Source organism: Drosophila guanche, unplaced genomic scaffold (genome assembly GCF_900245975.1).
Source record: "Drosophila guanche unplaced genomic scaffold, DGUA_6, whole genome shotgun sequence".
Taxonomy (NCBI): Eukaryota; Metazoa; Arthropoda; class Insecta; order Diptera; family Drosophilidae; genus Drosophila; species Drosophila guanche.
Genome location: NW_022995771.1, coordinates 41,758 through 69,118, shown reverse-complemented (window position 1 = coordinate 69,118; position 27,361 = coordinate 41,758). Strand labels below are relative to the sequence as shown.

General features: G+C 42.1%; 2 protein-coding genes across 5 annotated transcripts in view; one reads left to right on the top strand and one right to left on the bottom strand.

Annotated features, from left to right (window-relative positions):
- The window catches only part of LOC117591298 (G protein-coupled receptor kinase 1), an 80,497-nt gene extending 53,474 nt beyond the window's left edge, over window positions 1-27,023 (top strand). For 3 of the 4 annotated variants that reach the window (XM_034284499.1, XM_034284500.1, XM_034284498.1), the window contains 5 exons: window positions 13,108-13,208; window positions 13,268-13,486; window positions 17,200-17,406; window positions 26,518-26,680; window positions 26,747-27,023. In XM_034284499.1, the coding sequence (XP_034140390.1) occupies window positions 13,108-13,208; window positions 13,268-13,486; window positions 17,200-17,406; window positions 26,518-26,680; window positions 26,747-26,929 (873 nt within the window). In that variant the 3' untranslated portion in view covers window positions 26,930-27,023. Of the gene's footprint in view, window positions 1-13,107; window positions 13,209-13,267; window positions 13,487-17,199; window positions 17,407-26,517; window positions 26,681-26,746 lie in introns of those variants that run through there. The other variant, XM_034284501.1, reaches the window with a different exon arrangement.
- Window positions 1,666-3,147, bottom strand: LOC117591299. Its single transcript, XM_034284503.1, has 2 exons — window positions 2,769-3,147; window positions 1,666-2,695 (listed from the first exon to the last, which is right to left on the bottom strand). The coding sequence occupies exon 2, from the start codon at window positions 2,628-2,630 to the stop codon at window positions 1,746-1,748; it is 885 nt and encodes a 294-aa protein (XP_034140394.1). The 5' UTR covers window positions 2,631-2,695; window positions 2,769-3,147; the 3' UTR covers window positions 1,666-1,745.
- Window positions 27,024-27,361: the final 338 nt, after the last annotated feature.

Here is a 27,361-nt window from a genome sequence, read left to right as displayed (position 1 = left end):
TGCTCTAGTTTAGTTGTGTTTAGTTCTAATTGTCCTCGAATATTAGCCTAACATATATCTTTCCTGCATGCTCGCGACTGGTTCGGCTAATCGCGCCGCGCGTCATGCGGCAGCGCCCCGCGGTCGGTTGGGCGGGGGGAGGGCTGCGTTCTGCTGGGTTCATCGCGTCACAGGCTTTGGGTTGGTGTCGCATGGGCCACTTGATGATGCAGTCATTGCATATCAACGTCTCGACTCTATCGTCAAATATCGCTGTGTAAGGAAGAAGTCGATTTCCGTCCATGGAGGCAATTCCTTTTTGTTAGTTACTGACACTTTCCAAAGAGCCCGCGTGAGTTTTGGCAACTTGGAGGCACAGATAGTCACGTGAATACTATCCCAATTGTCTGTGCAGACTTAGGAGTGGGCAAGAGCGGCAAGGGGTCTTGCATCGTACTTTGAAGCTCCTTCGAGTAGCGGTGAACTCTCTACCATGTCTTTCGGATCGCCATGGGTCTTGTTGGTGAAGTTCTACAGCTTTTCCACTGGAGACAGACTCGGGTTGTCGATATATATCGCGGCGAAAAAGTCCAGGAACTTAGTGCAGCGGACGTAATCCCTGTGAAAAGTTCAATACCACGGCGGGTAGCTGACAGCCGGTCAATTTGGGCAATGAGGTCAACTGTGCACTAACATACGCCGTACAAACCTTGGAGCTCCTTTTGGTCCTCCGGGGCCCACTATCCACATCCACCTTTGCCCACATACTCTGTAATTGTAGATTGTAGATTGAGCCATTCAAAGGGTGTGGCTGTAAGAATTAAAAGGCGGGTGCGAAGGCACCTTATGCGTAATCGGCGAAGGAAACAAAACCGATTTGGTCTTCGAACTAGTGGCGGCCCTTGGAACCAAACCAACTGTTTCTGAAAGATATGAGGCTTGGAAATGGAATTATGATATTTTTATACCCGGTACTCGAAGAGTAAATAGGGTATAATCAATCGGATCCAAATTCGGTGATCTGATAAATATGGTCATTCCCTACGGAATGGCGTCTTTAGTTTTCTTTTATCTTCAAAATTGTATGTTTGGGAGGTTGTCGTCCTTTTCCGGGGCGGAAGGGGGCGGGCCTAATTTTTTAAATACACTGGTTTCAATGTGAGCATACAGAAGTATGGATGCAAAATATGGTGGCTTTAGTTTTTATGGTCTCTGAGATCCAGGCGCTCAACAAGACGGACAGACTGACAGACATAGACTCGGCTATTGATGCCGATCTAGAATATATATACTTTATGGGGTCGCAAACGTTTCCTTCTGTGCATTACATACATTGACTCTGTGCACAAATACAATATACCCTATTTACTTTTCGATTACCGGGTATAAAAATATCATTGGAGAATTTCTAAGCCCTTGTTTCCGCAACTCCTCGCAACCAGTTCGGAATCAAAATCTCGAAATAAAAAGCCAAGTGCTTCTGGTTCGACCGAGTCGGAATTCAATTCAATTTAATATTCTTCTTTTACATTTTGATATTCACTTATTACATGCATGTTCTTCCTCTTTCTCTATCGTATTCACATATTACATGTATATTCTATAGCAACAAACTTCTGTGAGTATGTCGTAAATGCAACAATTCAATATCTTAATGCTACAAATTCATTTTACTTATACAAAATACTAATTGCTCCCGGCCATAAGCCTTTTGCGCTAATTTGGCGTAAACATACTCCCGGCCTTGGAAGCTCCTTCCAACCATTTTACTCTTTGTCTCCAATCGGTAACGGGCAGATCTTGTGTATGTTGCGCTTGTACAATCCTGATTTGGTTTTTATGGTGACTACACGAACTACACCATCAGTGCCAGGATGAACTTGATGTACGCGACCCAGAGCCCATTGTCCTGGCGGTATCTTGTCTTCTCCAATTAAGACCAAAATGCCTGGTTGAATGTTGTTGCATACCGAAGACCACTTGCTTCGCTCCTGCAACAACGTCAAATACTCCAGCGACCAGCGTCTCCAAAATGCATGGTGTACTGCGACGATTCTTTTCCATCGATTAGTAGCAGATAACTTCAAAATGTCCTCATCAAATGGCTCAGGCATGCAGTTCAATGGTCGACCAATTAAGAAAAGACCCGGCGTCAATGCCTCGTAGTCATTACTGTCCGACGAAAGTGGGTGTAGCGGTCGTGAGTTCATCACTACCTCTGCTTGTGCTATCGCTGTGACCAATTCCTCGTAGTTAAGCGCTATGCTATTGAAACTTCGCACCAACAATTGCTTCGCTACTTTCACCGCGCTCTCCCATAGTCCTCCAAAATGCGGCGATCGGGGTGGGATAAAATGGAAACTGACACCGAGTTGGCTGCACTGATCCACAATTTGTTGCTTGCCACTGTCATTCCAGATCAAATCCGTTATCGCCTTCAGCTCCCGTGAAGCACCAACAAAATTGGTGGCATTATCACAAAACAGCTCTGCGCTGATCCCACGACGAGCAAAAAATCGTTTGAGTGCGGCTATAAATGCGTTTGTGCTCAGGTCTGGAACAAGCTCTAGATGACAAGCCTTGCTCAAAAAGCATACAAAAACGCACAGATAAACCTTGATAGGCCGCCGTCCTCTTTGGTTGAAGTGCATCCATAGCGGTCCAGCGTAGTCGAGTCCAGTACGTTCAAAGGCCTTCACTCCTTGCTGCACTCGGCTTGCTGGTAAGGAACCCATAATTTGCGTAGCTAATATTGGACGTTGGCGAAAACATGCAATGCAACTCCTTACCGTGCTGCGAGCTAGTTTTCTAGCATTGATGACCCAAAAACGCTGTCGCACAAAAGTACATAACGCTTGTCCTCCGACATGCATGTTGCTTCGATGCGTATATTCAAACAATGATTTTATAACAATATGATTATTTGGTAAAAGCATTTGGTGTTTGGTGTTAAATGGTACATTTGGCCCTAGACAGCCTGCCACCTACACGAATTATTTCTATACCCTCAGACTGGTGTATAAACGGGTTAAGTGCTTGAATTTTTGAAGAACTTATAATTTTGCCATTGCGTAATTTTTCGATCTCAGTGTAAAAACTTAAAGCTTGCAAATTGAATACTACATAATTCAAGCCACCTTTTAATTCGAGTGCCGTTAGCTCTTTAGCTCTAGCCGAATCAATCTTTTGTGCAATTTGACGCCAACGATAAACTAAACCAAATACTCTCGTTAGTTTTAAAAAATCATTAGCATATTTGCTACCTCCTATTATGTCATCTACTATAATCTTTGGACAGGCTAGCAGGCTAAATTTGTTGTTTCGTTTTTCGGGGAGCCCCTCTGAACCTTGCCATTCCCCAAGTGTCCACTGCTCATCAGGCAACTGCAAGAATTCTGGTCCTTGCCACCACAACGACGAAGCCTTTACCTGACTTGTGCACAGCCCTCGCGAAACGATATCTGCCGGATTTTGCTTCGATTCTATCTTGTACCACTCCTGTGCCTTCGACAGCTCTTGAATTAAAGCTACTGTGTTAGCCACAAACGTTGTCCAACGACTAGCATGCGATGCGATCCAACTCAAAACAATTGTCGAATCTGTAAAGTAACCTTTTTGATTTTTGCCATAAGCTGCGCTAACAGTCTCGCACCTTCTAATTCTAATCTAGGTAGCGATATTACTCGAACAGGTGCAACCTTCGATTTGGCTGCCAACAAATTTGCTGAAATGTCTCCATGCTCATCAATGACTCGAACATATACCGCCGCTCCGTAAGCTCTAGAAGAGGCATCTGAAACCCCATACAGCTCAATTCTGTCTGACGCGGCATGGACTGGCACTACAGCTCGAGGCAACGAACACTCATGAACAAGTTCCAATTCGCTTCTGTATTTCTGCCATTGCAGCGCATAGCTTGGTGGCTATGATGCATGCTGGCTATGCATCCCACTGCTGCTTTAGCAGCCACAGTTCTTGCATGAAAACCTTTCCTAAAATCAAAAGTGGGCTCAGAAATCCCATTGGATCAAACAACTGTGCTAACTATCATAACACGATACGCTTCGAATTACTTGCGACGTACGAAAATTGAAACTTATTGAAACTTGTTACCTAGAGCTCTAATTTTTCTACTGCGACTGCACCATCTCCATCACAATAGCTGTTAGAACGCCACTTATGAAGCTCGAATCGCCCCAACTTTAACAACTCGGTAACTTCATTTTTTAATTCCTTCAGCTGCTCGTAAGAGCTCGCTCCAGCTAGCATATCATCCATGTAGAAGTTTTGCTTTACAGCTTCGCTAGCTAATGGGAATGATTCCCCAAATTGATCCGTTAAATAGTAAAGACATCATAACTGCTAGAAAAGGTGCTGAATTGGTTCCATAGGTAACCGTTTTAAGGCGTAGTACCTTAATTGGGTCAGTACCACAATTACGCCATAAAATTCACAAATAATTGCAGTGGCTTGGCTCAACTAATATTTGCCTATACATCTTAGAGATGTCAGCAGTCAATACGAATCGATAAAACCGGAATCGAGTAAGGGTCTCGAACAAATCTGGTTGCAACGTTGGTCCTACCAGCATACGAAATATGACTCTCACCTTTGTCGTCAAACTTTCTGGGCGAATTACCGGATGATGGGGCATGACATATTTAACCACGTCTTATCAGCCGCGACCTCCTCTAAATGATCCAATTGCCGGTACTCATTGATAAATTCTGCGTAAGCTCTCTTGAGCTCTGGATTCTTATTGAACTTTCGGTTTAAATTCAAAAACCTAGTCAAAGCGATACTATAGGAATTCCCTAGCGACTTCAGTGGCTGTGCAAAAGGCAAGCGAACTACTATACGATTATCGTTTGTCCGTTTCACTGTAGCCACAAAAATCTCTTCACAAAGCCTTTCAGATTCTGTTAATACCTTTCCGGGTCGCGACACTTCCTCGCATTGCCAGAACTGTTGCACCAAATTTTGCAACTGGTCAGCCTCCTGTTGCCTTGGACCGTCAGGTTTATTGACAATCAACGCTACATTCTCGTCAGGACTGCACTCGCCTACCACTATCCATCCTAGCAACAATCTCTGTAGTACTGGCTTATTTAAACCCATTTTGATCTGATCAGCTACTATTAGCTGAAAGAACAAATTAACTCCAAGTAGCATATTTATTTCTTCTGCCGAATCAAATGAAGGATCTGCAAGTTTTACCTTCCTTGGAACCAGTGATCTTATGACTCCTGTCGCTGTGGGATGATACCGTGTTATTCCGGCAAAACACTAAACTTGCCTGCTGCAACAAAGTTTGTCACTCTGGACTTGAACGTTGTTTCAATCTCCCCAACAACCTCGGACTTCAAGTTTCCAATACCATTCAGTGAATACTGCACTTCGCTCACTGGAAGGTTTAGCTGCGACGCAAATCTGGCTGTCACAAAATTAATTTAACTACCTGAATCTAAAACACATCTGCGTTTATAGAATCTACTATCTGCACCTTTAACCAGTACAATGGCAGTAGCTAAACAACTCTATTTGTAAGAAGCGAACTTTGCACTGGCCATTGCCTAGAGCCCTTGTTGCATTTCCATTGGTTGCTTCCCTATGTAACAAGATATGATGTGGCTTATTACAGATAGTGCACAATGGCGCCGAAAAAACCTTAGTTCGATACCGCTTGCTAAAACAACGAAAGCATAAACCATGTTTCTTAATTTCAAAATCTTTGTAGAGGAGTCAGAGAAGCAAATTTCGGACACACCTTTACGCTATGCGAACCTGAGCAGCAGTGGCATGAAGATCCATTTTCATGTACTGCGGCCGCCAAACTTTCCCCTTTTTCCGCTGCTGCTAGTCTTAACCATACCTGTCTTTCTCACTTCTCGACCCGCTAGATTAATGCCTCTGTTGACTATAAACAGTGAAAGCGCCTTCCATGATGGCAATTGAGAACAATCGAATTCGTTCTCCCATTTTTCCAGTGAGTCTTCATCCAACTTGCTTTGGACTAAGTGAAACAAAAGCGCGTCTAAGATTTGAATCTCACTGCCTAATGAGCGTAGAGCCTCCAACTGAGAGTTAACAGCATCAACTAATCCTCTTAGTAAATCCGAATTAGCATGTTTTAGCTTATTTATGCTAAAAAGCTCATGCACATGGGCTTGAACAATTATGGACTTATTTTCAAATCGATTCTTAAGCAGCTGCAATGCCCTTCTGTAGTTTGCTGCAGACAGCTCCAAACACTCAATAGTACGCAAGGGAATTGGGCCTAAACACGACCTTAAGTTGACAGTTCGACAACTTCACAATCCGTTTCTATCAACGTTTCAAAAGTGTTGAACCAACTTGTCCACTCTGTAACCTTTCCACCAAATTCGGGCAACTTCAACTTAGGTAACTTCGAAGCACGCGAATTTCCCGGCGAAACGGACAGCGTAGAATTAGCAGACGGACTTGAACCAAATGCCACTTGACGGCCCCTTTTGGGCTAACTGTGCCAGAATTTTAGCCTTTATTTCACAATATAAATTTTCAATTTCTTGTCTAGTCCCAAATTCACGCACATCGTCACTATCATTTTCTATTTGTTGTTGGATGCTGCATAATTGCGTAAAAACTGATTCGACAAGACTCATTCGCGCTTCTAACTCTGATTCAACCATTGCGGCACATTTCTCCGAAATATATGCCTTGTTTCGAGTTAATGAAGCCATCAAACTTTCTCGCGAAACACTAAAGTCCGAAACTTTACCTTTCTTTGGAGCCATTTTGCTCGCACTATTGTTAACCAATGTTAATACAACCTAGTATAGCTATTTGAGCTCGGTGTTACAATGCTCACACCATCAATTAGCTACCGAAATTAAATCAGTTAAACAATGCACTCAACGTTGTGCCAAAANAAAAAGCTCATGCACATGGGCTCGAACAATAATGGACTTATTCTCAAATCGATTCTTAAGCAGCTGCAATGCCCTTCTGTAGTTTGCTGCAGACAGCTCCAAACACTCAATAGTACGCAAGGGAATCGGGCCTAAACACGACCTTAAGTGGATAAATTTTGACAGTTCGACAACTTCACAATCCGTTTCTATCAACGTTTCAAAAGTGTTGAACCAACTTGTCCACTCTGTAACCTTTCCACCAAATTCGGGCAACTTCAACTTAGGTAACTTCGAAGCACGCGAATTTCCCGGCGAAACGGACAGCGTAGAATTAGCAGACGGACTTGAACCAAATGCCACTTGACGGCCCCTTTTGGGCTAACTGTGCCAGAATTTTAGCCTTTATTTCACAATATAAATTTTCAATTTCTTGTCTAGTCCCAAATTCACGCACATCGTCACTATCATTTTCTATTTGTTGTTGGATGCTGCATAATTGCGTAAAAACTGATTCGACAAGACTCATTCGCGCTTCTAACTCTGATTCAACCATTGCGGCACATTTCTCCGAAATATATGCCTTGTTTCGAGTTAATGAAGCCATCAAACTTTCTCGCGAAACACTAAAGTCCGAAACTTTACCTTTCTTTGGAGCCATTTTGCTCGCACTATTGTTAACCAATGTTAATACAACCTAGTATAGCTATTTGAGCTCGGTGTTACAATGCTCACACCATCAATTAGCTACCGAAATTAAATCAGTTAAACAATGCACTCAACGTTGTGCCAAAAATGTGAAGTCACTCAAAGCGATCTTTCTCTAAAACACCACGGACTCAAAAATGCACTCAAACGCAGTACCCAAATTGCTAACTGACTTCAACAATGCCCTCAACGTAGGGCTCTGAATTATTAAATCACTCAACAAACGAACTTATGAGGGATAAGCAATGCAAAATAAACCGGCTTAATATGTCTGTATGTATTTCCTTTAATAGTGTCATATACGCGTGCGAACAGCTGTAGCTTCTTTCTTTTAACTATTTTCCACCGCTGCGCTTGCTCACGCTATTCCAAGATCAGTTCAAGGTTACGAACTCTATGCACTTTCTGAAATACGTACATACATATGTACATGCATGTGTGACAGTGTCTTTTGCCTTTACTATTTTCTTAAGTTCCAATTGAACCAAGTACACTCACACTCACACTTGCATATACTCGAACCTTAACTATCTCGAGTTAGCCGTACACTTCCTTAAGCACCAATGTGTACTTATTTAACACTTTTAACCCACCAGCTTATTTGCCAATGTTTAAACTTTCATTATATTTTAATTACTATCGACTTGCAACATACATAAAGGATGTGCCGCTATTTTGGCCTCACCAAGCTATATACTACTCACAGTCCGATTACAGAGCCGACACTTCAGCTTCCAATACGCTAGCAGCTCCAAGCCTCCGTATGTAATTAATCCAAAACTAATTAAGCTCCAACGATGAGCTTCAAATGGGACGTGAACTTTTTCCAAGAAGTCCCTGCTCGGGCGCCAAATGTTTCCGCAACTCCTCGCAACCAGTTCGGAATAAAATCTCGAAGTAAAAAGCCAAGTGCTGCTGGTTCGACCGAGTCGGAATTCAATCATTTTAATACTCTCCTTCTTTCAATTTCGCTATTCACCTATTACATGCATGTTCTTCCTCTTTCTCTGTCGTATTCACATATTACATGTATGTTCTATAGCAGCAATCTTCTGTGAGTATGTCGTAAATGCAACAATTTAATATCTTAATGCTACAAATTCATTTTACTTATACAAAATACTTGCTCGCGGCCATAAGCCCTTTGCGCTAATTTAGCGTAAACAGCGCTCTTTGGGAAAAATCGTTTCGGCTAATGTTATTTGGATGTGGACTTAACACCAATTGACCAAACTTTATGGGAAACTAAGTTCGGCTATAATTTTAAGTCTTTTATGTCTGGACATTGAAATGCAATGACTGCACAATCAAGTGGCAAATGCGACACCAAGCCAAAGCCTGTTACGCGCGCAACCCAGCAGAACGCAGCGCTCCTCCCGCCCAACCGACCGATTAACTGAACCGAACGAAAGATAGATGTTAGGCTAATATTCGAGGAAAATTAGAACAAAACACAACTAAACTAGAGCAACTATAGCTAAGCCAGCAAAATTACCAAAAACAGAAAAACAAGACAAAAACGTGAAGGGACGTGTGAGACGCTTCTTACGCGTCACAACTTTTATACCCGGCACTCAGTACTACATCTGCACCTTATCGGTGTTTTGTCAAATTTTACATTTTTTCTTCATCTATTATCTACATCTACAACACTTCTCACACCAACACGCTCCTTTAGCTCGTCGCCCTTCCCTAGACCCACACACTGCAGACTCGCGGCAGAAGCAGCGCCCGCACACAAAAAAAAACAAATATAAGCTGCGGGACGGGGTGTGGGTTAAAAGTCGGAAGAGGCATTGGCAGGGGGAGGGCAGAGGCAGGGGCCGAGTGAAGCAGAAGCTGAGTGTGAATCTCTCATTCACAATGATCTCAAAATCTCAATTCAATGTAAAAAAAACAACAAAAGCTGCGGGACAGGGTGGGTTTGGCCACTGCAAATTAATTTCTTCATTGTGGCTATAATAATGATCTAATCGGATCCCAATTTGGTGATCTGATAGATATGGCCATTCACTACGGAATGTTTAGTTCTCGTTTATCTAAAAAATTGTAGATTTGGGAGGTTTTCGCCCTTTTGCGGGGGAGGAAGGGGGCTTGGCTCATTTTTGAAATACACTTGTAACAGTGTGAGCATACAGAAGTCTGGATGCAAAAATTGGTTTTAGCTTTTATGGTCTCTGAGATCCAGGCGGTCAACAAGACCGCCACGGACGGACAGATAGACATGGCTCAATCGACTCATCTATTAATGCTGATCAAGAATATATATAATTTATGGGGTCGGAAACGTTTCCTTCTGGGTGTTACATACATTAACTTTGTGCACAAATACAATATACCCTATTTACTCGTCGAGTATCGGGTATAATAAAATGAAACTAACTACGGGAGAGGTGGGCTAGTATAAGAGATTTAAGAAGAGGAAGGGAGTTAGTCGAGGATGTAATGTGATAGAGGGAATTATAATCCGAGCATAAAACCAGAAACGTTCGTGTAAGGCATAATTTGATCTAAAAAGTGGAAGGAACAAAGGAATAAAGTTTATAGTGGGTCTAATGGGACTCGTAAAGTTTATGCGGCTCAGCAAGTCATTGCTGTCTACATCCCCCTTGATCAAGTTGTGCATAAAAATTACACCAAGCATTTTTCTAAAACTAACTAAGGATGGAAGGTTTATTAGAAGTAGTCTACTCCGGTAGGATGGCAGTCTCACAGTTGCATCCCAGTTGAGGCCATGCTGGGCAAAAAGTAAAAAGTTGTTCTGTACTGATATAATACGGTCCTGATGTATGTTGTACTGAGGGCACCATACACATGAGCCGTATTCTAAAATCGGACGAACAAGCGAGATATAGAAAGTCTTCGTTATATAGGGGTCATCAAATTCCTTTGACCACCTCTTTATAAACCCAAGCACACCCATGGCTTTATTTACCATGGTAAAAATGTGTTCAGAACACTTTCACTTGGGGTCTAGTTTAACACCTAGATCATCAACCAATGTAATTCTCTCAAGAGAACTAACGCAGAGGGTGTAAGGAGCCAGGAAGGGGCTGGAGCGATAAAAAGTCATTATATTGCACTTCGAGGCATTAAGTTGTAACATATTTGCACAGCATCATGACTGAAAGCTATTGAGATCAGTTTGCGAGCGAGAGTGAAATGAAATTTTCTTATACTGGACACGGAGCTTAAGTACTCTAGAATTTTGAATACAGAAGGCAGGTCATTAATAAAGAGTGTGAAAAGTAGGGGGCCTAAATAGCTACCCTGTGGTACTAGAGAAGTAACCAAAACAGGTAAAGATAAGGAATTTTTGAAAAAGACCCTTTGGGACCTAGAACACAGGTAGCTAGAAATCCATCTCAAAAGATGGAGCGGAAACCCTAGAAGGTCGAGTCAAGAAGAGAGTCGTTTACAGAATCGAATGATACCGGCTTAACTAATTGAAGTTCATGAAGTAAGGAGCTTTCATTACACGAAAGGCCCAAAATTACATTCGACCTTGGTAGACTATATGGATACACATGACCTGGGTAGCTTTCCTGTGAATAGGTTGTTTGAAAAAAATGTGCAAAAATATCGGCGATTGCCTGATCATTGTTTAACGACATATTTAAAAATGATAGCGAGGATATTTGTGCTGACGTTCTACGCTTACTGTTTACAAAGCTGTAAAGCTATTTAGGGTCCTGTGAAAAACGTATCCTGAATCGAAGTAGGTATTTCCTTTAGCATTGAGCATTAGGAACAGTGAAATTTGCCCGAGCTATTAAGTAATTAGAAAGAGAAGAGGGAGAACCAACTTCTTGAGATTTGTTAAATAGTCTCGATTTTAGGTTCTTTAGACTGGATAACTCTTTGGTCAACCAAGGAGGTTTCGCAGATCTAGTCGGACATGAGAGTGGGACACTCGTGTCAACAATTGTGTCAAGTGCATTGTAAAAAATGTTTGTGCCTTCAATGACGTCAATCAAAATCCCTAATTAAGTTATTGAGCCTCGTAAACTCGGCTTTACGAAANAATTACATTCGACCTTGGTAGACTATATGGATACACATGACCTGGGTAGCTTTCCTGTGAATAGGTTGTTTGAAAAAAATGTGCAAAAATATCGGCGATTGCCTGATCATTGTTTAACGACATATTTAAAAATGATAGCGAGGATATTTGTGCTGACGTTCTACGCTTACTGTTTACAAAGCTGTAAAGCTATTTAGGGTCCTGTGAAAAACGTATCCTGAATCGAAGTAGGTATTTCCTTTAGCATTGAGCATTAGGAACAGTGAAATTTGCCCGAGCTATTAAGTAATTAGAAAGAGAAGAGGGAGAACCAACTTCTTGAGATTTGTTAAATAGTCTCGATTTTAGGTTCTTTAGACTGGATAACTCTTTGGTCAACCAAGGAGGTTTCGCAGATCTAGTCGGACATGAGAGTGGGACACTCGTGTCAACAATTGTGTCAAGTGCATTGTAAAAAATGTTTGTGCCTTCAATGACGTCAATCAAAATCCCTAATTAAGTTATTGAGCCTCGTAAACTCGGCTTTACGAAAGCAGCGGACGAGTTCAGAAAGCCTACCCGCACGATCCGATACAGTAGGTCCAATATCTAGCGACACTTCGAAAGTAGGATGATAGCAGTCTTCAGGTATAGTGAGCGTGAGTGCTCGTGTTAACAACGCTACGGTCGGATCCGAGACAAAGCACAGATCAAGCAATCGACCCAAAGAGTTGTTTACATGGTTGACTTGAGACAGAGACAGGTCTAATAAGCCATCAATAAAATCATGTCGTGATATGGGCACAAGGTTCTTTGACTCGTTAACCGAAGACCATACACCATACACATGAGCCGTATTCTAAAATCGGACGAACAAGCGAGATTTAGAAAGTCTTCGTTATATAGGGGTCATCAAATTCCTTTGACCGCCTCTTTATAAACCCAAGCACACCCATGGCTTTATTTACCATGGTAGAAATGTGTTCAGAAAGCTTTAACTTGGGGTCTAGTTTAACACCAAGATCATCAACTTATTTAATTCTCTCGAGAGAACTACCGCAGAGGGTGTAAGAAGCCAGGAAGGGGCTGGAGAGATGAAAAGTCATTACTTTGCACTTCGAGGCATTAAGGTGTAACATACTTGCACAGCACTATGACTGAAGATCAGATTGCAAGCGAGAGTGAAGTGGACAAGTGCTGCTCGTATATCAAGACATCCGAAGTCGGAAATAGACTGGTCGGGAAGAATCAGTCTGACACAGAGGAATTCCAGGTCTGGTGAAACCTGGACTATGAAAAGCTTCGACGTGAAGTAAGAGTCCACTGCAATCAGAACCCCTCCTCCACGTCGAGACGAACGATCATTCCTATAAATTGTGTACCGATCTGCTAAAACTTCGGAACTAAGAATGTCTCATTATATTCATTATTGGGTTTTTATATAAAAGCAAAAATTTGTACACTGTTTTTGATGTGAAATATTGTTTTGTAAAATTCGAATACATATGTATATTGTTTCTTTGACAGAATGTTGAACTTCCTGAATCATTTTCTGTTGAGTTAAAAAATTTGTTGGAAATGTTACTTCAAAGGGAGGTTTCTAAACGACTCGGTTGCATGGGAAATGGGTGAGATATTACGGCATTTAATATTTAACAAAAATATATCGATTTGTATATTTTAAAAGCGCCGATGAAGTAAAAATGCACAATTTTTTTTGTGGAATCGACTGGCACCAAGTTTACATTCAAAAATATACTCCACCATTAGTACCTCCACGAGGAGAAGTAAATGCCGCTGATGCCTTTGACATCGGATCTTTTGATGAAGAAGACACGAAGGGCATTAAGTTAAATGATACCGACCAAGATCTGTACAAGCTTTTTTCGTTGACCATATCTGAAAGGTAAGCTGTAACTTGTAAAACAAATCCCGATACACCATCGATTCTTATATGCTTTATAATCTGATTTATAACTGCTTTTATATTGAGGAATAGAGATTTGCAGGACTTAAAAATTCATTGTTTCGCTAATAAAATATTATAGTCATTTAATGAAACAAAGTATTGTGAAGAAATTTAATTGTTCGATTTTTCCTCAACTCTTTCTCTAAATTATTGGGTTTTGTAAATCTCGGTGTGACAACATTAAAAATACTGTACTGTCCGTACTGATGAGCACCTAAACCGCAGACTCTTACATCCATATTTCTGCGATTTCCCGCTGTTAAAAAGGTATTTTAAAATTGTTCCCCTATCCTATTACAAGGAAAATATTTATTATAAACAACTTTGAGCATACGATAAATCCAAAAACGCATAACCGGAGAGTATGATTTCTTAGCTGAATAATAAATTGTATAGAATATTGCGGTACTCGAAGAGTAAATAAGGTTTTTTTGTATTTGTGCGAATAACGGTTGTATGTGACGACAGAAGAATACTTTTCCGACTCCATAAAATTCTTGATCAGCATGAATAGCCGAGTCGATAGAGCCATGTCTGTCTGTCCGCCTTGTTGCCTTGTCTTGTTGATCGCCTGGATCTCAGAGGCTATAAAAGCTAGAGCCACCACACTGTTACAAGTGTATTTCAAAAACGATAGCCGCCCCCTTCCGCCCCCGCAAAAGCGCGAAAACCTCCCAAAGCTACAATTTTAAAGATAAAAGAAAACTTGAAACGCCATTCCGTAGGGAATGACCATATCTATCAGATCATCGAATTGGGCTAGTATCATTATTATAGCCAGAATGAAGAAATTAATTTGCAGTGGCTAAACGCCGTCCAGCAGATTTTGTTGTATTTTTTCACATTCTCTCATTCACACTCTGCTTCGCTCAGTGGGCTGCCACTGACTCTGCAGTGTGCGGCTCTAGGGAAGGGGGCGTGCTAAAGGAGCGTGTTGGCGTGAGAAGTGCTGTAGATGTAAATGACAGATTAAGAAAAAATGTAAAATTTGACAAAAAATCGCGAAGGTACAGATGTGATACTTAGTACCGGGTGTAAAAGTTGTGACGCGTTCGAAGAGTCTCACACGTCCCTTTCTCGTTTTACACATGTTACCTTTGGGAGGTTTTTGCCCTTTTCCGGGGGCGGGGATTATTTTTTAAATACTCTTGTAACAGTGTGAGCATACATAAGTCTGGATGCAACATTTTTTGGCTCTAGCTCTTATAGTCTCTGAGATCCTGGCGCTCAACAAGACGGACGGACAGACGGACAGACAGACATGGCTCTATCGACTCTGCTATTGATGCTGATCAAGAATATATAACCTTTATGGGGTCGGAAACGTTTCCTTTTATGCGTTACATACATCCGTTATTCCCCACAAATACAATAAACCCTATTTACTCTTCGAGTACCGGGTATAAAAATATTGCGAATATTATCTAACAGATGCGAATCAATGTATTCCATCAAGAGTAAAGATGGCACGTGGACCAACTCCAGTAAGAAGTCCCTACACATCCTACTTACTCCCTCCCCAGGGTGCACAGCTACCGAACCACCTGAACGCCTCGGAGAAGGCTCAGCCACCTCGATGTTGCACCTCCTCACAAAACGGAATATTTGCTGGGCGGTGAACAGATTTAAACCGATCAAATCGCCAGGTCCAGACAAGGTCATCCCCGCTCAACTTCAGAAGGTTAAAGACCAGCCTATCAACTGGCTACAATGTATCTTTAAGAAGATACAAAAGGTAGGAAAGATTCCTAAAGCATGGCTAAAAGCAGAAATTGTCTTCATCCCGAAAGCGGGAAAAGCCTCCTACTCGACGGCAGCGGACTTCAGACCGATTAGTAAAGTAGTGGGTCGCAAAGTAGTGGCATATGCATACGACGTTGTCCTAATGTTCACGGAAAAATTTCCCCAAACACTCTGTGATCTCATGACCACAAACTAGCGCGATTGTCAGAATGCAGAAAATCATGCGGACTGGGTGTAAATGCTTCGAAAACGGAACTTGTACTATTCACTAACAAGTACAAAACTCCGCCGCTCAACCCCCAACACTAAACAAAAGAAGGTTACCCTTTAGCGGCAGTGCCAGTTACCTTGGGTTGGTAACAGGTAGACAGGAAGTTAAATTGGAACCTAAACACGAAAGAAAGAGTGAAGAAGGCCACAATGGCCCTATACACCTGCAAAAAAGCCATTGGATTAAAATGGGGCATGAACCCACGGATAGTTCAATGGATATACCAAGCTGTAGCCAAACAAATACTTCTCTACTGGCGATCACCGCTCAACTGAAAAAAGTCTAACGAACGGCCACTCTATGCATCAGTGGCGCTCTACGCACCACTCCAAATGATGCACTAAATGCCATCCTATGCCTGCAGGGCATAGACCTTGCAGGGAAGCAACAGGCAGCAAGGGCAGCAATACGTCTGCGAGATTCGGACCTATGGACGTCACGACCATATGGTCACTCAGCGATCTTTAGGGACACTAATATAGTTCCTCATAGGAATGATTATTGCGTTCCCAGAGAGTACAGCCACTCCCTTCGATAATCCCCCCCTCCCCCCAGAGAGGAATGGCTCGAAGGCACACCTATCCCAACGGGGGCCATAAGGCATTCCTTTCGCCTTCCACACCACTGCAGTGTCTTCCAAGCGGATGTCATTGTTTTAAAAGAAGCGCTAAGATGCCTTCAATAGATCTTAGTCGCGGCTACTCACCTCAACATCTATAGTGACAGCCAGGTGGCACTAAAATCTCTAAACGCGATTTCGTCGAATTCGACCACAGTGGCGACAGCCAATCTCTACACGAGATGGCAAGGCAATATATAATTAGCCTAATATGGGTCCTGGGACACCAGGACATTGAAGGTAACTGTATAGCAGACGAGTTGGCCAGATCCGGCACTACACTCCCCTTTAATCAAGATAAGGAGGAAATACGTATGCCAATGGCCACTTGCAAGTTCAAAATAAAAGAGTACTTTACCCTGCAAAGAAACAGCAGATGACAAATGGTCACGGGATGTCGCATCACCCGACAAACGTGGCCAGACATCTCAAAAAAGCGCACCACTGAGTTGTGTAAACTCAGCAGAACAAGATGCAGCGTAGTCATTCGCTTCCTCACTGGGCATTGGCTGATAGGTACCAAGAAAATAGACTTGATGCCCCCTATAACGACTTGGTGGAGGAGACAGTGGAACACATGTTCTGCATAGGCCCCAAGAAGATAGCAAACTTTGTAAGAGCATCTGGATGGGAGCACTGCTGACACGGTCTAAGTGTGTCGGGATTGTGAATCTCGACAACCGCCTCAACCTAACCTAACTAGATGATTAAGAACCTAATAAATAATTTGCCAGTGGTTTGGTATGTTAATTATTTAGTTTATCTTATGTACAGTTGCTTCGGCCAATGGAAGTGAGAGACAATTTTAATCTTTTAAATGGTTTGATATGAGTGTAGAACTAATAAACAAAATATAAAATATAAACTGACATGCTGCGGACAGCCCCACAGCTCGTGAAGCGCTACCCGCGCAGCATTCACCAATTCTGCCGCGTCAGCTACCCGTGCTGACGCTGTCGGACTAAGTAAATTTGCAACGTTTTTCTGAATATTATTTTTTGTTATTCCTATTTTTAGGTGGCAGCAGGAAATATCTGAAACAGTATTTGAATCAGTCAATATTGAGACCGATAAGATCGAACAAAAAAAGAAATCTAAGCAAAAACAGCACTTTGATGCAGACGAAAAGGAATCTGATTGCATTTTACACGGGTATATTAAAAAACTAGGAGGATCGTTTGCGTCGTTATGGCAGACAAAATATGCTAAATTATATCCAAACCGGTACGTATAATGTTATATGTTATATTATACATAATGTTAATTATTCCCGGTACTTAAAGAGGTAAAGGGGTATAAGGACACCAAATGCTGTGTGAAGGCTAATGTGATATCACACTAATCAGCTTTTCAGATAAACAAAGTTCTATACAATCAGATTTAGGATACTAAACCATAAATCTTAAAAAATGTAAAGCCCTCAGTCTATCAGAAAAAGTCGGTTTGCTTCAAAGACATAAAAAACGAAAACATAAGATTGCGTATATATGTATGTACATACATATGTATCACAATAAGGCTATATACATACAGTTGAGAAACAAATAATAGCACCACTACAACACATTTGTTTCTTGTCAAAAAAAAAGCAATTACTGTTGCGATTTTTTTAAATATTTAATTTTTATAACCGGTACTCGAAGAGTAAATAGGGTATATTGTAAGGATATAATTTAGCATACAATATTTGTAAGGAAACGTTTTCGACCCCATAAAGTATATATATTCTTGATCAGCATCAATTGGGGAGTCGATTGAGCCATGTCTGTCTGTCCGTCCTGATGAGCGCCTAGTACTCAGAGTCCAGAAAAGCTAGAGCTCGAGTACCGGGTATAAAAAGTGTATTCAAATTATGATAGAAGATCCTTTAAAACACTTTAGAACTTGTAAACTGGTTAAAAGTAATTTGATTGGAATCGCTACAACGTGCGATTGCATTTTCCTTGGTACTTGTTTAACTCAGCAATAAATTGGATAATTTTCGTTTGAATTGTAATAGTTCTTTAGTTAATAATCTTTAGTTAGTCAGTTTTTGTCAATAGTTTTTACACTATAACATTTAATTGCGTCTGCTTCACGATTGGTGTTGGTCCAGACCTCCAGCAGGGCTGCGTGAGTGAACTCATAAGCATCTGCAAAATGTAACATTTTTTGAAAAGGGGCAAAAACGGGCAAAAAGTATTAACACCACGTGATTCTATAATAATTGGTTAATAACATGTAACTTGAACCTCTATGCAAAGGTGTGCAGTGCACAAGTAACATTCCACAGAACACACGTGCAATCGTTAGTACCAAAATTATATTAGTTAAAACGATGTGTGAGACGCTTCTTAGGCGTCACAACTTGTATATCCGGTATTCAGTAGTACTTCGTACCGCATCGGGTTTTTCAAATTTTACATTTTTCCTACATCTTTCATCAACATATAAATCTACATCACTTCTCACGCCAACACGCTCCTCTAGCTCGACCCCATCCCCTAGAGACACAGTCTGCAGAGGCACTGCAGCGGCAGAGGCCGCTAACTACACGAAACGGAGTGTGGATGAGAGAATGTGCAAAAAACAAATATAAATTAACTTTATGTCGTTTTTGGTCCGAGCTGCGGTATGCGTTGCGTTGGCTCCGGCGGCAGCGATCGGGTTCCCGTGGCCCGCTCTTGTAGCGGGGGACGGTGGTTGCGGTTGGCAACTGAGTCTTCTACCGAAGATTATGTTGAGAGGGTAATTGCCCTCTATTTCGTTGGCCCTTAAGGCTCAACAATATGATTATATCAATGCACGTTTTACGACTCGTGTCGGAGTTTATGTGAACGCTCCGTTCATTTATTCGTCCAATTCTAAACTAAAGCTTACTTCTAAACCTACACCGAAACCTATCCGGCGAGCCGTCCGCGCTCACAAGAGATAAGAGCCGCCTACGCATAAACAAGATCATGCGATCGCTGGCGCCCAATCAGATAACAGAGCCGCCCGCTGCAACGGCATCTACTGCATCGGCGCCCTCCGTATCGGACTGGATAAGTTAGGGCGCCACATGATATTTCACATTTCTTGTGCGCTAAGTTAGGGTGTCCCATGTTATTGCTTATGTGTTAACTACTCCCCCCTTAAATCATCTCCGTCCTCGGCGATACCTATCTCTCTGATGACCTTTTGCAACTTGATTGAGGAGTTGCTTCGAATCCAGCATTGATGCAACAGGATAAGGCCACAGAGCTTGAGGCTGACCGCAATGAACCAGGTCTTGGGTGACCCACCGGATGTCATGTCGCTTCTAAGTTCTTGGATGGCCCTTAGATTGTGCTCGTTCATCGATTGTAGTCGTGGTAGGCTTAGGATTTCACCGTGCCCCGTTATTGACAGCAAAGGCGAAGCTACGATTCCTGGAACTTTCCTCAATGCTTTGTTGAGGTTTAAGAACAGGGTGCTGTTGATCACGGTTCTGTCTTCGAACGTGATGAGGTGGGCCTCTCTTGTCGTCCTTAGGGGTCCATTGTCAACGCTGACCGTTGCTCGCTGCCCATTTATGATGATTATGCCATCGTCCACTACTACAGCATTGATGCAACAGGATGGTGGTGGCCAGGTGGCTGGGTTGCGTGCGTCATGAAGCAGAGCCGCCGGCGTGTACTTCGCGACATAAAGATAATTTTAACCTGGGAGTATTCTACTTAAATATGAAATGAAAAATTCTTATATTCTTACATACTCCCAACAAATAAGCTACTGGGACCTCTGTGAGCTGTTCGGTAAAAATAGATTTTAGGTCTTAGTGGGATATTCGCTTTGGCAAGTGTGATCGTAATCATGAGATTTGGACTACCGAAATTAGCATCCTGTTTCTGTGCCTCTGTGTTAATCAGTACTCAGTTAATCAGTCTATGATTCTACAAGCTGCTATTTTTTCGAAGCCCAACTCGTCGGGGGTACTTGCTACGACCTTTAATGCTGTTATCAGGAAGTCTAGGCTTCTGGCCATGTATCATTAAAGCGGACAACGGATTTTTTTATGTTCTATATCTGAATGTGGGAACAACTCCAACATTTTAACGGTATAAAAGGCGGTGATCCGCGCAGTTGTAGTAGAAGGGAGTAGGAAGAGTATTCCGTCAAACCTGCGGGAATGATACCTTAAATCTGTAAAACAAAAGTTTGAATTATTTCANAAGGCGAAGCTACGATTCCTGGAACTTTCCTCAATGCTTTGTTGAGGTTTAAGAACAGGGTGCTGTTGATCACGGTTCTGTCTTCGAACGTGATGAGGTGGGCCTCTCTTGTCGTCCTTAGGGGTCCATTGTCAACGCTGACCGTTGCTCGCTGCCCATTTATGATGATTATGCCATCGTCCACTACTACAGCATTGATGCAACAGGATGGTGGTGGCCAGGTGGCTGGGTTGCGTGCGTCATGAAGCAGAGCCGCCGGCGTGTACTTCGCGACATAAAGATAATTTTAACCTGGGAGTATTCTACTTAAATATGAAATGAAAAATTCTTATATTCTTACATACTCCCAACAAATAAGCTACTGGGACCTCTGTGAGCTGTTCGGTAAAAATAGATTTTAGGTCTTAGTGGGATATTCGCTTTGGCAAGTGTGATCGTAATCATGAGATTTGGACTACCGAAATTAGCATCCTGTTTCTGTGCCTCTGTGTTAATCAGTACTCAGTTAATCAGTCTATGATTCTACAAGCTGCTATTTTTTCGAAGCCCAACTCGTCGGGGGTACTTGCTACGACCTTTAATGCTGTTATCAGGAAGTCTAGGCTTCTGGCCATGTATCATTAAAGCGGACAACGGATTTTTTTATGTTCTATATCTGAATGTGGGAACAACTCCAACATTTTAACGGTATAAAAGGCGGTGATCCGCGCAGTTGTAGTAGAAGGGAGTAGGAAGAGTATTCCGTCAAACCTGCGGGAATGATACCTTAAATCTGTAAAACAAAAGTTTGAATTATTTCAGATTGTCCTTATGGACCACCCTCCCCTTAATTAGAACTGCCGTTCCAAGGTCCGCTTGTACCCGTTCTTCTGAGTACAGCGGGGTTAGCTTGTTCCCTAGTCTTTTGTTATTCCTTGGGTAAACCTTTTCGCCCACTTCAAAGACTCTGTTCTGCCTCGAAATGTTAAAAGGAAGCGCCTCGTTAGAGGTCGAAAAAACTTGAATTCTCTTCAGTATCATCTTTTTGAACTCGGATTTTACCGAGCCTGGGACCACCAGGTCATCGACTTTGGTGAAATTTACTTTGTCACAGTTGTGGAACCTAAGTTGTTCAGTTGCGTTTCCGTATCTGATTGTTCTGCTGCGCAGGTTCAATGCCGCTCCCGCTTGCGTTAGCAAATCGGAACCTATAATGGCATCAAACGTACTTAGAGTGTCTAACAAAAAAAATGGGGCTTTTTGCCCGAAAATATTCATTAGGCACTTGTTTTTTATTTCACTGGAGCCATGTATCGAGCTCACGGTGAAGGGGGCGTCGACCGAAGTTACGTTTTTCAGCTCCTTTATGGGCTTTACGTAATTTTTAGCCGCACCAGTGTCGATTAAAATTTGTAGTGTTTTGCCAGCCAACTGTCGCTCGACGAACGGCAATTGGGAGCGCTCCCTAAAAATTTCTTTTTCCCCTTGGTTAGGGGCCTGCTGTATTATATTATTTATCCGTTGGCGTCTTTGCCCAGATATACGATCTGACGTGTTCCGCCTTTTCTGAGCTTCGTCCTGTGTGACGTCGCTCTGTGGTTTGCCCCAATTGGTCTGTTGCCTAGGCTTCCATAGGCTGCACTTGGTTTTGTTGTGGGGCCTCTTCATCGTTTGGCTTTGGCAAAGGATCACCCTGTTGTTGCCTATTTTGATTACTTTTTCCCACAAAATGTGGGTTCTTTTCCTGACCTCTACCTTGTCTGGCCTGGGCCCGATGACCCTGTCTATTGCCGTCGCCTGAATGGTTTTTATCCTCGATCACCTTTGCATACGTAGCGGCAAATGCGCTTCTCTCAATGCTATTTTCGGCCTCGCGAGCTAGAGCTAAGGCGGATGGAAAATCCTTGGGCTGTGCCGGGAGAACGAACCATTTTAGCGGCCTCTTGAGGCCCGCTATGAATGCGTGTAAAGCATCATTCCTAATTTCCTCGTTGAGAATGGTAGCTGACTCCTCATTATGAGTCAAGACCACTTTGTTAGTGACGAGCGTGAGCTTTCTCTCGACTTCGTCATAATATTCCATTAGATCGGTTTCACCCTGCCTAACCATTTCCAAGTGTTGACGTAATACTCGTAGGGATGTTTTGTCGGCATATGTGCAATCGAGTCTAGCTATGATTGCATCAGAATTGAGCACCGTGTTGTGCGATGTGAGCAATGCTCGAGCTGTTCCACAGATTTTATTTTTAATGATGGCCACAGCCTGGTAGTGTGTCTGACTACCAGAGTAGTTTTTGAAAACTTCGTATGCATCTAGAGCAGATTGTCTCCAAGACACATATTCCTCATGATTCCCGTTGAAAGTTGGTACTGATTTTATGATATCTAGTTTCATTTCACATTTTATACTAGGGTCAATGGTCACTCTCTTATAAGTTTCCACCTGAGGGACACCTACAGTTAGAGCGCTCACACTATTTCTAACTTTTTCGAGTTCCCTGCTAAATTCTGCACTCAGTCGTCGTTCCTGTTCGACGAGGGCTGTGTTGATTGCGCCTTCTACTAACGCTTTTATCATGGCTGGGTCCATTTTAAATTGATTCTGCACTGTTCTGACTGGTGGCTGGTACAATAAGTCTAGGCTCTCGTCGCTGTCGTATTCGACCTTGTTTCTATAGTCCCAACTCATAAACGATCAGCGAAGGGGAGATCAAAATTCTCTCACAAGCTTTATTTTTTCCGAACAGTCACTTACATGTTATTTTTCTTGGGGACGTGGATCCTAAATCCCGTTGGGCGCCAATTAACTTTATGTCGTTTTTGGTCCGAGCTGCGGTATGCGTTGCGTTGGCTCCGGCGGCAGCGATCGGGTTCCCGTGGCCCGCTCTTGTAGCGGGGGACGGTGGTTGCGGTTGGCAACTGAGTCTTCTACCGAAGATTATGTTGAGAGGGTAATTGCCCTCTATTTCGTTGGCCCTTAAGGCTCAACAATATGATTATATCAATACACGTTTTACGACTCGTGTCGGAGTTGATATGAACGCTCCGTTCATTTATTCGTCCAATTCTAAACTAAAGCTTACTTCTAAACCTACACCGAAACCTAGCCGGCGAGCCGTCCGCGCTCACAAGAGATAAGAGCCGCCTACGCATAAACAAGATCATGCGATCGCTGGCGCCCAATCAGATAACAGAGCCGCCCGCTGCAACGGCATCTACTGCATCGGCGCCCTCCGTATCGGACTGGNGATATCTAGTTTCACTTCACATTTTATACTAGTGTCAATGGTCACTCTCTTATAAGTTTCCACCTGAGGGACACCTACAGTTAGAGCGCTCACACTATTTCTAACTTTTTCGAGTTCCCTGCTAAATTCTGCACTCAGTCGTCGTTCCTGTTCGACGAGGGCTGTGTTGATTGCGCCTTCTACTAACGCTTTTATCATGGCTGGGTCCATTTTAAATTGATTCTGCACTGTTCTGACTGGTGGCTGGTACAATAAGTCTAGGCTCTCGTCGCTGTCGTATTCGACCTTGTTTCTGTAGTCCCAACTCATAAACGATCAGCGAAGGGGAGATCAAAATTCTCTCACAAGCTTTATTTTTTCCGAACAGTCACTTACATGTTATTTTTCTTGGGGACGTGGATCCTAAATCCCGTTGGGCGCCAATTAACTTTATGGCGTTTTTTGGTCCGAGCTGCGGTATGCGTTGCGTTGGCTCCGGCGGCAGCGATCGGGTTCCCGTGGCCCGCTCTTGTAGCGGGGGACGGTGGTTGCGGTTGGCAACTGAGTCTTCTACCGAAGATTATGTTGAGAGGGTAATTGCCCTCTATTTCGTTGGCCCTTAAGGCTCAACAATATGATTATATCAATGCACGTTTTACGACTCGTGTCGGAGTTTATGTGAACGCTCCGTTCATTTATTCGTCCAATTCTAAACTAAAGCTTACTTCTAAACCTACACCGAAACCTAGCCGGCGAGCCGTCCGCGCTCACAAGAGATAAGAGCCGCCTACGCATAAACAAGATCATGCGATCGCTGGCGCCCAATCAGATAACAGAGCCGCCCGCTGCAACGGCATCTACTGCATCGGCGCCCTCCGTATCGGACTGGATAAGTTAGGGCGGCACATGATATTTCACATTTCTTGTGCGCTAAGTTAGGGTGTCCCATGTTATTGCTTATGTGTTAACTTATAAGCTGCGGGACGGGGTGGGGTTTGCCACTGCAAATTAATTTCTTCATTCTGGCTATAATAATGATCCAATCTGACCCCAATTCGTTGATATGATAGAAGGCGGAAGGAAGTGGGCCATTTTTTTAAATACACTTGGATCAATGTAATATCACAGCACTCTGGGGGAAAAATTCGGTGGCTCTAGCTTTAAAAGTCACTTAGAACGATACGGTCAGACGGACAGACATGGCTAAATCGACTCGGCTATTGATGCTGAATATATATACTTTGTGGCGTTGAAAAAAATTCCTCCTGTGTGTTACATTTTTTTCGTACAAACTTAATATACCCAGTAACTCTTCGAATACCGGGGATAAAAATACTTACCAACATATATATATACTTAATGCAAAATATGATGTACCCATACAACACAATACCCATACAACACACTTTCAAAATATATTATGTAAGCATATTTGCGGTGTTAAAACACAATACACGCCTTTTATACCGTATATATATCCTAGAAGAACTCCATCTCGCATTGGCGAGACTCCGCTGCCGTCCGGATTATAACTTCAGCAGACCATGAGATGTGTAATTCACAGTGCTACATTTTCTCGCCAATATGACACCTTCATGCGGAAACTCGCCCTCTATTATTTCGGGAATAAATACAACTTTAATAGTTAATAGTCATTCATTATAAAGTACTAAAGAAAGCCCTCTCATTACACGTCTTCAAAAACTCCTTCTCTTTACCTTTTATGGTTACTTCTGGAACACCACAGGGTAGCCATCTAGGCCTTCTAGTTTTCGTACTCTTTATTAATGACCTGCGTTTAGTATTAACAAACTCTCGACTACTTACGTATGTATTCTGATGATTTTAAACTCTGTGTCCAGTATAAGGACATTTATATAAGGACTGCCTCCTTACAGCCTCTGCGGCGGTTCTCTTGAAGAAATTACATTGACTGATGATCTTGGTGTTAAACTAGACCCCAAGTTAAAGTTTTCTGAACACATTTCTACCATGGTAAATAAAGCCATGGGTGTGCTTGGGTTTATAAAGAGGTGGTCAAAGGAATTTGATGACACCTATATAACGAAGACTCTCTATATCTCGCTTGTTCGTCCGATTTTAGAATACGGCTCATGTGTATGGTGCCCTCAGTACAACATACACCAGGACCGTTATTGAATCAGTACAGAAAAACGTTTGGCCCTTTTTGGCCTAAACTGGGATGCAACTGTGAGGTTGCCAGTCTACAGTAGTAGATTACTTTTAATCAACCTTCCATCCTTAGTTAGTGAAGTAGAAAACAGCTTGATGTAATTTTTAGGAACAACTTGATCAAGGGGGACGTATATAGCCCTGACTTGTCCCGTTAGACCCACTAGAAACTTTATTCTTTCGTTCCTTCTACTTCTACTTTTATGCTCGGATTATCATTGCCCCAATCAGATTATTTCCTCCACTTACTCACTCATAAACTCAAAAAAGCGCAACGTCAAAAATAAATTTAAAACTAGGACGAAATGGGGTAGTACCAGGGCATTTGCCCCGGACGTCAACATTTAGGGGCGACAATTTGGACTCGAAACTTCCAAATTTAATATAAAGTGGCGGCGCCGTTTTACAACTTCGCCCCGGGCCCAAAAACTGATTGGCACGGCCCTGGTCTTCAAAAAAAATTGGTAACTCTACCTCTTTTAGTCTCTGAGAACTAGTCGTCAAACAAAACGGATGGACCGACAGATATGGCTATATAGACTTGGCTATTAATGCTGATCAATAATATATATGTACAAATATACTTTATGGGCTGAGCACATTGCTTCGACCACAAATCTGATATACCCCATTTAAATTCGTTGTTTTGGTAAAAAGCTAAGAAAGTGAACTTCTTGAATTTAAAATTGTTGTTTTAAAAAAACTGAACAAGCATATGTACCATATTTAATAATTCTAATAATTCTGTTTACTTTTTTTGTAAGACTGGAACTTCACTCTGAGAGCGGAAATAACAAGCCAGAACTAATATTTATGGACCAAGTAGAGGACATTTCATCTGAGTTTATTTTACACAAAAACGAAAATTGCATTCAAATTCGCATTAATGATGGTAGTCGAGATGGTAGGATTGTTTTAACGAACACTGTAAGAAACTCAAATTTATTATATTTTATTTAAACTGTTTTAAAAATACCATTGTTTTTATTTCAGGATGAAATCGGATTAAAGGAATGGGCTTCATCTTTGAGATCCGCTCACAAAATGTCGCAAGATCTTTTAGGATCAATGGCTAAAAAAGCAGGAAAAATTTATGGTAGTGAACGAGATGCCAACAAATCTATATATATTTTAGGGGGTAATTGCTCAACGAAATCGTCGAATGGGTCTAATTAATTATATAATAACATATGTACAACAAAATTACTGCTATGTAAAACGACGTGGAGGTATACACAATGAAAATACATTTGGAAAGATTCCTAATAAACCCACCCACCCATACACCGTACACCCATAAATCCATACAGCATTCAAGGACACATGTTCATCACTTTTAATTTAATAGCCTGTAAATTCGAAAGAATTAGTACAAACATATTTATATCCTTTTGATTTTATATACCAGGTACTCGACGAGTTGAGGGGCTTGTTAGATTTGTTGTTTAATTACTGTGCGTAAGTTCTGTGTTGTGGTTTAAAAGTTTAACGGGGGGCCCTTCCACCTCCACGAAGGCCGAACATCTGTAGCATCCACAAACGCACGAGAAGTGACGTAGATGACAGATGTAGCGAAAAGTTAAAAATGTAAGACTTGAAAAAAAATCA

Bases quoted from the DNA above. Each gene is read 5' to 3' on its own strand.
- LOC117591299 (XM_034284503.1), bottom strand. From the start codon at position 2,630: ATGCACTTCAACCAAAGAGGACGGCGGCCTATCAAGGTTTATCTGTGC.